General features: G+C 41.1%; 1 protein-coding gene across 1 annotated transcript in view; it reads right to left on the minus strand.

The window, feature by feature from the left end:
* GPATCH2 (G-patch domain containing 2) overlaps nt 1-12,096 on the minus strand; it is a 138,255-nt gene that overhangs the window by 16,059 nt on the left and 110,100 nt on the right. Inside the window, exon 9 of the mRNA XM_064164520.1 lies at nt 5,997-6,079. Coding sequence (XP_064020590.1) covers nt 5,997-6,079 — 83 coding nt within the window. The remainder of the gene's footprint in view (nt 1-5,996; nt 6,080-12,096) is intronic.

A 12,096-nucleotide genomic window follows, 5' to 3' on the forward strand; every position in this document is an offset into this window, starting at 1 on the left:
TACATTTATATATTTATATTTATTTCTTTAAATTTATTTTATTAATTTATTTTATTTATATATTTACATTTATCTTATTTACATTTATTTTAATTTTATTATTTTAAGTACACAACAGATTGATCTTTTTTTAAAAAAATATTTGTTGCAGGGTTCTGTGATGGTTTGGGAGTTCCCTACACCTCCCCACTCTTATGAAATCACCCAGACTAGACTCAGGCGGCTGAGAGTTAAGGAACGAAGCTTTACATTCACAGCTTAGCACAACATACAAGCAGATATTTACAATATTTACAGCTGTGTACAGAAATATACAAGTTAAAAGTAATACAGAAACACAGCAGCACTCCCAGAAACCAGAGTCCTCAGGAGGGGCTCCCAACCACCTTTTCACTTTCTTTCCATCCCTCTACCTTATCCCAGAGTTTTCTATACATTCAAGGTGAGGTTGGAGGATCGGCAAGAGGGGTTAGAAAGCAGAAGGATTAGTCACAACAGAAGCAGCCCAGGGCACCAACTGCAACAGAGGCACACTGACACTGTGCTATCTATGTTTTGTGTTCATGGTTTTATACATCTCAGCAAGCCTATGAGTGCAGCAGACATCACCATCGTTTCCTTTTCACAGCCTATCATATAATTTTTCTCATTAAAATATTCCAGTTAGCCTCAAACTTGCACAGGTTCTAATGCTGCTTCAAACTGTACACCATGCTATACAAACATCAGAGCAAAAAGTCTGCTTTCAGTAAGAATTAAATGGTTGTTTACAAGGTACACAAGTAAAACATTTCTTCTCCTGAATCAGACTTTCTGCATTTTGTAAATTAACAGCCCAACATTTCAGGTTTACAGGTTTCTTAGTAGAAAAAGAAAACAAAAATAAAGAAAAAGAAAAGGGATCTACAGGGTCTTGGAGATTTACAGGAGGTGACTAAGAAAAAAAGCTTGTACAGGCAAAGATGAGAGAGTCAACAGGAAGGAACTGGGGTAAATGTGTGTTCATAGAATGACAGAAGGGCTTAGGTTGGAAAGGATCTTAAAGATCATATACTTCAACCTCCACGCCACAGCCAGGGACACCTCTCAATTAGACTTGGCTAATCATAGCTTCATCCAACCTGGCCTTGAACACCCCCAGGGCAGAGGCATCCACAACCTCCCTAGGCAACCTATTCCAGACTACAACCAACCTCATATTGAAGAAGTTCTTCCCAAGATCCAGTCTAAACTGACTCTCCCTCAGCCTAAAACCACTGTCCTGTTGTTAGACACCCTTACGAAAAGTTCTTCCCCAGTCTTCTTGTGGGATTCTGCCAGGTATTGGAATGCAGTTATAAGTTTCCCCCAGAGTCTTCTCTTACCCAGGATGAACACCGCAAGTTCCTTCAGCCTATCCTCACAGCAGCCCTTGGATCACTTTTGTGCCCCTCTTCTGGACTTGCTCTAACACTTCTGTGTCCTTATGATGGGGACACCCGAATCGGACACATTATTTAGAGGTTTGATATGAGACTTAAATTAGGTAATGTAAAGCTGAGATTACTGTAAACATTTCCAATGTATGTGTTGCAAGTAGTAACAATTGTTTGCAGAAAATGTCCAGTATGGCATGCACTTTGTGTGTGTTTTGCTACTATTTTGCCACTGTTTTGTTGCAATTTTGCTACTATTTTCATGAATCCTGGAGCCAGTTTTGGTAGATCTATTTCTCTATGTATTGGTTGATGTATCACTTTTGAGACAAACTTTAGGGCACTGTTTTGCTGCAATGAAATATGTCAGGGTGTCATATGAAATAACTCTACCACTCAGGTAGTCAGAGAGAGCATAATGTCATTGAGAATGACCTGGTCCCAAATCTGACTAGAATCATCTGTGAAATAACGGTGCCATGGAAGAAGCTTTGCAGACAAGTAGATGCTTCTAATGTACAACACTTAATTCTTACAGAAACTACAGGAAGCAAACAATTTTTAATAGTAAATTATTCAGTTGATAAATTAATTAATTATATCTAAGTTCAGTAACACACAGATGGAGCTATATCAAGCACCCATGAACCAGAAAATGTCTCAGCAAAAAAAGTCAGAATAGGAATCATAGAATCAACCAGGTTGGAAGAGACCTCCAAGCTCAGCCAGTCAACTAGACCATGGCACTAAGTGCCTCAGCCAGGCTTTGCTTCAACACCTCTAGGGACAGTGACTCCACCACCTCCCTGGGCAGCCCATTCCAATGGGAAATCACTCTCTCTGTGAAGAACTTCCTCCTAACATCCAGCCTAGACCTCCCCCAGCACGACTTCAGACTGTGCCCCCTTGTTCTGTTGCTGGTTGCCTGGGAGAAGAGGCCACCCCCCACCTGGCTACAATGTCCTCCCTGCCTCAGAACTGTCAGCTCCCAACAACACATAGCTGTATTATCTCCCATTTTCTTCACTGCTTTTCAACACAGCTTTTCTTCACCTTTATAAATGACACTTTTGAAACTCAAGAATGCTGCATGCTGCTCAAAGTTTCTTGTTTCAATGGTTTCTCATTGCTGTACAAGTAAATCTACATCCTTTGTTACTAATATACACAAACCTACTGGTATGTGACTTTGACTCCAGACTGAGAACAGACTATAAATTTAGAAATCAATACCTAACTCTATCAATATTCATTTTACTTTTTCAATACAAAATACAAAGGTGAAAGAGCAGTAAATAAGCTGGAGTACTGAAATAAATTGGGTGTTCTTGTCACAATTAATAAATGTTTAACCAATAACACTGCTTGCTACAGAACTCCATGGCTTTGTAAGGTGTCTGAAAGTAGCAGGTGCTATCCTTGCGAGGCTCAAAACCAGAGAATGTGTTTTGATACTTTGTTAGGCTCATCAGTCATTTGCTCCAGTACTGCTATGCACAAATGGCATTTTCAACATTGCACAGTGCTACAAGCATTAATTTATGATATGATTTATTAAGAAAAATGCAGACAAGAATTCTGAAAATACTTTGAACTGGCTCACGTAAGGTGAAACTTTGTTAATTTGCAGCTCATATAATTCAAGAAAATACCTGCAGTTAATGAGTCATTTACAGACAGCCTTCAAGGTTTCAATATGCTATCCAATATAGACAATGATTTTCAATTTCTGGTCATGCAAATGCACAACTTTTGTCCTTCCTTTCAAAGAAACAAAAAGTGTACAAATTCTACTACATAAAATCTTCTGATTTTCAAATTCTGTTCATGCAAATGCACAACCTTTGTCCTTCTTTTCAAAAAAATTGCAAGTGTACAAATTCTCCTACATTAAAATCTAGACTTTCTATTCCTGTGTCCCAGTTCTAATTTAAATTCTCAGAGACTCAAATATATTTGATAGAACCAACAACAATTTTAAGAGTGCCCTTTCCTCTTCCCCCTTCTTTCCCAAAAGAAAGAAAATTAGATGTAGAGAGGAGGAAAAGGTAAGCACACTCAAATAAATAATCTTGTTCTGATTTGGAAGTTAAAAAGAAGAAAAGTTGAACAATAAATTAAAAAGGTATCTGTGGTGGGGAAGTTAAAAAGGTATAGGGAAGAGAAAAAAACAAACACAAAATGTGTAAATACAAGCAGATTTTAATGGTAAGGGCTTTGTCCGCCTTGTGGGTGATGGCCACATGGTAAAAAACAGAAACAGGATGGAGATGCTGGTAAGCAGGGAGGCAAGGAGTGTAGAGAGAGAGAGAACAGGAAGTCCCCCCTGCTTTTATAGACCTTTAGACAGGATAACCATGAATCACCTGGTGGTGTTCAGACCCACCCCTAGGGAGAGGTCAAGACCACCTAGCATCAGGTTCAAGGTCACTCCCCATGGAGGGTTAACCCTGTACATCCTGTACCTTAGCTAACTAAAACCACTGAAAGAATAATCCAAATGTGATCTCGGATGTTAATGCAAATCTCACTGTAAAAAGAAACTCTGTTTCTGTCATGAACAAACAAGGAAAGTTAGCTTTTGAGAACCATGGAATCATAGAAAGTTTAAAGATGGAAGGGACCTCAAGGATCATCCAGTTCCAACACCTTGCCATAGGCAGGGACACCTCCCACTAGAACAGGTTGCTCATGGCCTCATTCAACCTGATCTTGAACACCTCCAGGGAGGGAGCAGCCACAACCTTCCTGGGAAACCTGTGCCAGTGTCTCACCACCCTCACTGCAAAGAACCCTTTCCTAACATCTAGTTTAATCTCCCCTCTGCCAGTTTAAACCCATTCCCCTTGTCCTCTCATTACAGGACCATGTAAATAATCCCTCCCCATCCTTCCTGTAGGCCCCCTTCAGATAGTGAAAGGCCACTATAAGGTCTCCTTGAAGCCTTCTCTTCTGCAAGCTGCAGAGCCCCAACTCTTGTAGCCTGTCCTCATAGCAGAGATGCTGCAGCCCTCTGAGCATCTTTGTGGCTCTCCTCTGGACTCGCTCTAACAGTTCCATGTCCTTCAGATGTGATAATTTATAAATATATACTTGTTACCTACCTACCTACCTACCTGTATCTGCAACTTTATCTGCTTAAAAATTTAAAATTATGAAACATAGAAAAAAAAAATCATTATAAGAGCACAGCAAAAACCTCTCAATCCCCCAGCTCACATCAAAGTGGAGATTACCTTCAACTTGATAAGACAAAAAAAAAGACACCAGTTAAAAAGTACCTCACAGGATACCTTTATCCAACATCACTCTTTATTGTTCTCCACACAAAGGCAAATTTTTGGGGCAGAACAATCTCTAAAATTGAGATTATATAGATAGAGAACATAGTACAAGCACATAATATATTTGCTTTAGTATCAAAATATTGGCTTTGCAAAGTTAGGCAGAGGAGCCAGCTTGCAAAATAAAGCACTGAAAGCTAAAAGTTCAAGGTAAAATGAATAATAAAATTAAATTCATGATACTTCATACCCTCGGTACGAAATGACATCCTCTAGTACTTGAAAGTTGTGAAATGAATATCACCTTGTGAAAATAATTATATTATTCTCTCTTCAGCCATTAAGTACCTTTCTCTCTTACTTCACATATGTTCAGAGTCTTAGAAGCTGACCCACACATTGTCTTTTTCCATACTGCTGCCACTAAGGTGCTTTTATAACATTTTTAATATTATTCTTGATATGTTTCTGCCACTGAGGTTTGGAACAAAAGTTTCAGGAGAGGGAATTCAATCATAACACTAATATTAGGCTTTTCTAAAGACATCTAGCTAGAATATATTTGAAGAACCCTATGTGTTGCCTATATTGCTCTATTAATTGATATATGACTAGGACATGCAGCCCAGATTTCCCTATTAGCAATATATAAAAATCCTCACATAGGCACGCACACATCATTTAATCCTTCTAGTATGCACATATATAATTAATACAACAAACTGATGAGACTCCTATAAATCATTGCTGTGTATTGAAAAAGTCATTTCACAGCTGTGACATCAGCAAAATGCATCCAATGGTTGTGACCTCGCATCTGTACAAATCTTTCAGAAATGTGCTTGCAAGTGCTTCCTACTTAATCTACAGCACTAATTTTAAAGCTGGCTTTCACAGCCTCATCTTTGCATTCCTAACTGTTTGTCTTCATTGTGGAGCATGTTGATATCATTCACAGAAAAAAAGATACCTCCTTTCTTCTGCCACTTAATGCATGAACAGACCTAAGCTGTGATCTTTACTATCAATGATTCTCAATATATGAAAGAAAAAAGGATGCATTTTCTGTAAAGATGTGCTGTGTGATAAAGGAAGAGAAACTGGAAATGGTTAAGGGAGAACTAAGAAAACCTGTTTAGTTCTTAATCTCTATTAATAAATAAGGGTAGGACACCTCTGAAGTTATATGGGAAGTTACTGTGTTTATCAAGCATTTCCTCAGGTCACTGACCTACTGCTTTGTGTTTAGAGATTTAATATCTTGTGTTTTGTGCTCTGTCCCAGGGAAATTGGTTACCTGTGGGTCCTGGCAGGGGAGCAGCTTTCCTTCTCCGTTTGATGTCTCCCATGCACAACGATCCTAAATGTACGCTGGTTTGTCTGCAAGTAATTACAGGAGAGCACTATTAACAAAGGAAGAAACCCACCACATAAAATACACAGCTTGTATAATCTGAACCTATATCAAAACATTCTCAACCAAGATGAATCTGCACAGTCAAGCCACCAATCTTGTTTATATCGAAGCATAATTATGTTTGTTGACAAGCGCTCAGGATCTAAATGCAGCATCATAAATTGTTAGGGGAATGAATAATATAAAGGGAATGCTTTTTAATTTTCAAAACTGGCAATCTTTCTAGCTTGACATAAAACAAAAAACACTGTTGCTCCTGACAGGGAAACAGCTAAGATTAATTATCTAAAGAGATGACAATACTGTTGGTAGGTTATCAATTGGTTAGCAACGCCTGACTGTCAGGACAAAGATTTTATTACATGAAAAGTAGTATCAATTTTTTTTCTTAAAAGTAATATGAAGAATGAAAGAGAAAACATGAAACTGTAAGCTCTTCAAAGGCACATGAAATAAACTTGGAGCACAGCAATTTTTCCTCTTGTAATTCGCTGGCAAGTTGTGAGAATGAGAACATGGAAGCACAGGATCTGCTATACACATTTAACAATTATGGCTAGGCACTTGGAGCCTGGAAAAGTGGTGGCACTGCAGAGTGACAAGTAAATCTTACCGTTTGAAAGCAAACTACTCCAAGTCAGGTGCTACTGAAAAGGGTAAATTTTGAATTTCCCATTTCCTGGGTTTTGAAATATAGTGTCATAGAATGGTTTAGGTTGGAAGGGACCTCAAAGATCATCCACCATCCATCCATAGGCAGGGACACCTCCCACTACAACAGGCTGCCCAAAGCCTCATCCAACCTGGCCTTGAACACCTCCAGGCTGGGAGCAGCTACAACCTCCCTGGGCAACCTGTGCCAGTGTCTCACCATCCTCACTGCAAAGAACCCTTTCCTAACATCTGCTTTGAATCTCTCCTCTGCCAGTTTAAACCCATTACCCCTTGTCTTCTCATTACAGGATCTTGTCAATAGTCCCTCCCCAGCCTTCCTGTAGGCCCCCTCCAGATACTCCTCAAAGCCTTCTCTTCTGCAAGCTGAAGAGCCTCAACTCTTGCAAGTCTGTCCTCATAGCAGAGCTCCTCCAGCCCTCTGAGCATCCTCATGGCCCTCACCTGGACTCACTCTTAATAGTTTCATGTCCTTCTTGTGTTGGGGGCTCCAGAACTGCACTCAGTACTCCGGGTGGGGTCTGAGGAGAGCAGAGCAAAGGGGCAGAATCCCCTCCCTTGCCCTGCTGGCCACACTGCTCTTGCTGCAGCCCAGCACACAGTTGCTATCTAGGCTGCACTCACACTGCTGGCTCCTGTTGAGCTTTTCATCACTCCAGAATCCCCAGGTCCTTCTCCTCAGGGCTGCTCTCAGCCATTTGCCACCCAGCCTGGGTTTGTGCTTGGGATTGTGCCAAGCCTGGTGCAGGACCTTACACTTGGCCTTCTTGAATGTCATGAGATTGGCCTGGGCCCAGCTCTCCAGCCTGTCTATGTCCCTCTGGATGGATCCCTGCCCTCTAGCATGTTGACTGTGCCACACAGCTTGGTGCCATCTGCAAACTTGCTGAGGGTGCACTCAATTCCTCTGTCCATATCACTGACAAAGATGTTACACAGGACTGGTGCCTGCACTGACCCCTGAGAGATGCCACTTGGTACTGGTCTTCAGGTGGATATTGTACCCTTGATCACCACTCTCTGCATGCAACCATCCAGCCAATTCCTTATCCAGCAGTGCTCCACTCCTCAAGTCTGTGTTTTTCCAGTTTGGTGACCATGATGTGGTGTGGGACGACAGAGTCAAACTCAGATCCAGGTAGATGATGTCAGTTACCCTTCCCTTGTCCACTGTTGCTGTGACTCCATGATTTGCCCTTGGTGAAGCCATTGCTGCTTACCACCAATCACCTCTGCTTTGTTTTCCATTTGCCTTAGCAGAGCCTTTAGGAGGATCTGCTTCATGATCCATAATCTTAAAGGACAACTACAGTTACTATTTTTCTTAATAATAACCTGTAGAATGGAATATATGTGGATGGTGATTTTGGGGAAAGAACTAAAACAGAAGAGAAGAAAATGCAGTAATTTCTAAACTCCACAATTTTTATATGTCTCCATAAATGCTACTGAGAACTGTGATTCTTATCCCAAAGTATATAGAGTGAATAATTGCATCCGACAGTCCGCTGTAGCAAAGTAACACTGTCACTCACGGGATGTGGTTTCAGTGTGGATACATGACTTGTCCTTTACTGCATTTACCAAGTTTTTAAAGCTGTGCTGCTTCTAAATGAATAACAAATGCTCATATAACGTTGAGAGACCTCAGATCTGCTCAATAATGTAAAGAGTGACAACAATGCCTCGATGGAAAAAAGAAAAGCAATGTACAACCCTCTATGCACTTCTAAAAAGCTGCAGTGAAATAACAAGTACACAGTGTAAAAAACACAAGAAATTTAAGTTTCAATGAAAGTGTACTCCAGCTTCACCTGGTGAACTCCTGTTTCAACAGCTGTGTAATTCTTAGTTTTAAAACAGATGTTCTCCCTGTGAATTTTCTAAGTTGAAATGGCATCCTCCTTTAACACCCAGAAACTGAATACAGTTGAAGTAGTTCTAAATTAAGAAAGAAATCAGCGTAACCCTTTCATAACTGACTGTATAACAAAGGAAGTAAATACTGGAATACAATACTCCATCTAGAGTACTATGTGCAATTCTGGAGCCCCCAATACAACAAGGACATACAAATGTTAGAGAGAGTCCAGAGGAGGGACACAAAGATGATCAGAGGGCTGGAGCTTTGCTATGAGGACAGGCTACAAGAGTTGGGGCTCTTCAGCTTGCAGAAGAGAAGGCTTCAAGGAGACCTTATAGTGGTCTTTCACTATCTGAAGGGGGCCTACAGGAGGGCTGGGAAGGGACTATTGACAAGGTCCTGTAATGAGAGGACAAGGGGGAATGGGTTTAAACTGGCAGAGGAGAGATTCGAAGCAGATGTTAGGAAAGGGTTCTTTGCAGTGAGGGTGGTGAGACACTGGCACAGGTTGCCCAGAGAGGTTGTGGCTGCTCCCTTCCTGGAGGAGTTCAAGGCCAAGGCTGGGTGAGGCCTTGGGCAGCCTGTTCTAGTGGGAGGTGTCCCTGCCTATGGCAGGGAGTTGAATTGGATGATCCTTGAGGTCCCTTTCAGCCTAAACCATTCTATGATTCTGTGAATGTGGGTGTAATTATTAAGGAAAAAAACCCATCCAAACATTTAAGAGATGCTCAGTCATCAAGAGATCAATACCTAACACTAATATTAATGAAGCAGAACAAGTTGTGTTTCAAATGATACGCTAACCAGTGTGCAACTTGCTGTTTTCTCTTCCAAATGAAAAAAGGAGAAAGTCTCCAGGAATACTACTAGGATGAAAGATAAAAATTAATAAAGTCAGGCAATTGAACCTGAAGACCTGAGCCCCAGCACTAACAGCCAGCAGTGTTTGAGTTATTTTAGCCAGAATTGATTATCTGTTACACTACATTGAGATATCTAGATTATTGATCTGTATGATTATGGTGCTGGGGTCTCCCCACTTTTCCTCCAGGCACACCGAATGGAGTTGCAACAAATAACACTAAGTAAGGACTACTTTGTTATTGTTGTCACCCTTCATGTAGAACATAGCAGTTACTTTTTAATTTAAAATCAATGACCGTCTGAGAGGCAGCCTTGTTCCTTCAGCACAAATGAATCACTCGCCTTTGCCGAGCACAGCAACCCCCTCCCCAGCCAAGGTGAGAGTGGCTATTTCTTTGTTGGTGGTGAAAATTCCGTGCACCAGAAATAAACAACAATATGCCAGAGCATCAATTAAGCTTTGTGAAACCTGGTTTTGCATCCACGCGCATCAAGCATTAAGAGGACGCATAACTCTAAAGCAGCATTTGCTTTTGCCCAGGTCTTAGCTTTTTATGTGCACTGTCAGTGGTTGCAGGGTCAAAACAAAACACTTTGTTCAATTTGGGCTTTTTGTTTATGTGGTTTTTTTTTTTTAAGAGGAAGGGACAAGAACAATCACTGCTCTAGAACTGGCAGTTTGGACAAAACGAAGTAGCATTTGGAAGCTGAGCAGGACATTTTGAAATGCTTGTAATGGGGGTATTATGAAGTAGGGAGAACTCTGACCCTCAATCAGGCTAAGTTCAGCATTATGTTTCTTAGCATTAAATCAGAAGAGCATGGATTACAGAAAGGAATAAAGCTATTTGCCTGACTTCTCTCTACTTACCCCTAGCTTGCTTCCAGCTATCATTTATAAATAGTGCTCTGGAGGGAAGCTAGGCATTTTATTAGGGAAAAAAAAGAAACTTGTTAAGACCACCTTGCCTGAAAACTTGGCTTTTGATGTGCTGGTGACAGGGACTGGAGCAAGCAGTGTCAAATGGAATAATTTTTAAGGGAAGACAACAGGAACTTGTCGCCTCATTGTACGCATTTACAAATAGAGGCTTTTCAGAGTATTAGGCCTAGTTAAAGCTGCCCTCTGGATAAAAAGTGTTCCCAAGCAGCCTCAGACGAGCTTGGGAGACAAACAGATGTGACTATGGTCCCTGGCGTTTGGCAAGAACACTCACTGTCAATAAGAAAAATATGAGCATGGACAGGGCATCAGCTGCACCACGGCCGAGCAGGCCTGCGAGTGTCAGAGCAGCGGCAAAGTTGTGGCAGAGGGTAACGAGGGCTGCAAAAGCCAGGCTGGTGTGAACTTACACTAGAGTGCCAAGAATTTGTTGTTGTTGTTGTTGTTGTGTCATGCCTTGACATATTAAACAAAAGCACTGGAAAAGCCTCTGTCCATTTGTATTCATTTTACATCTTGCGCGCACAGCGTTTAGTATCTCCTGTCTACCTGGTACTTGAGAGCCCCCAAAATAGAGACAAACTGAGAAGGCAGTAACAACAACAACAACAAAACCTTATGGAAATTATAAGTAATAAGTAAAAAAACAGCTTTAATAGGATGAATCATTTTATAAAAGCAATGGCATGTAAAGCAATTAGTGAGCATCTATGCATTCCAGTGACGAGCATTGGCAGAAATGATATTGTTTTCCTCTTAAACAGTTGCAGGCAACCAGCAACAGAACAAGGGGACACAGTGTCAAGTTGCGCCGGGAGAAGTATAGGCTGGATGTTAGGAGGAAGTTCTTCCCAGAGAGAGTGATTGGCATTGGAATGGGCTGCCCGGGGAGGTGGTGGAGGCACCGTCCCTGGAGGTGTTCAAGAAAAGACTGTGTGAGGCACTTGGTGCCATGGACTAGTTGACTGGCTAGGGCTGGGGGATAGATTGTACTGGATGACCTTGGAGGTCTCTTCCAACCTGGTTGATTCTATGATTCTACAATTCTCTCTTCAAGGTAACCACCTTTACTATGGTAACATGCCTAAAGTTGTGCCTTTGAACTCCCCAAACATTTCTATCCACATAATCTCTTTCCCCATAGTTTTCAGAGTAAGAAAATATTTTCAAGCCCCTTTTCTACAGTTACACACATTTGCCTCTCCAAGACATCTGTAATAGGATATGTTAGATTTTTATCTACTTTGACCTCTGCAGTCAATGGACCCTTCGGTTACATTCTCCAAATAAACAACTAGGTGATCCTTAAAGTCCCTTCCCACCCAAACAATCCTATGATCTTCTTTTGTGGGGGAACCTGTAACTGCACTGCTTTAACTGCAATCTGCCTCCTGTGCAACTCAGCCCACAAAGCAGGTTCTTAACTCTTTGACTAGTAGCCATCATCACCTTTTGTGCTACTGCAGCTCTAAGTTTACCAGTCTAGTCACAGAGAAGGGTAACACAATAAATTCAGTGTGGGATAGCCAATACTCTTGAACATAAGCTCTAGGTCTCTGGTTTATTACATGCTCCTGTAATCACTATCAATCTCACACGTAACAACCACAAAACCAAAATGAGCTCCCCAACAGACT

Source organism: Pogoniulus pusillus, chromosome 25, assembly GCF_015220805.1.
Source record: "Pogoniulus pusillus isolate bPogPus1 chromosome 25, bPogPus1.pri, whole genome shotgun sequence".
NCBI classification, from domain to species: Eukaryota; Metazoa; Chordata; class Aves; order Piciformes; family Lybiidae; genus Pogoniulus; species Pogoniulus pusillus.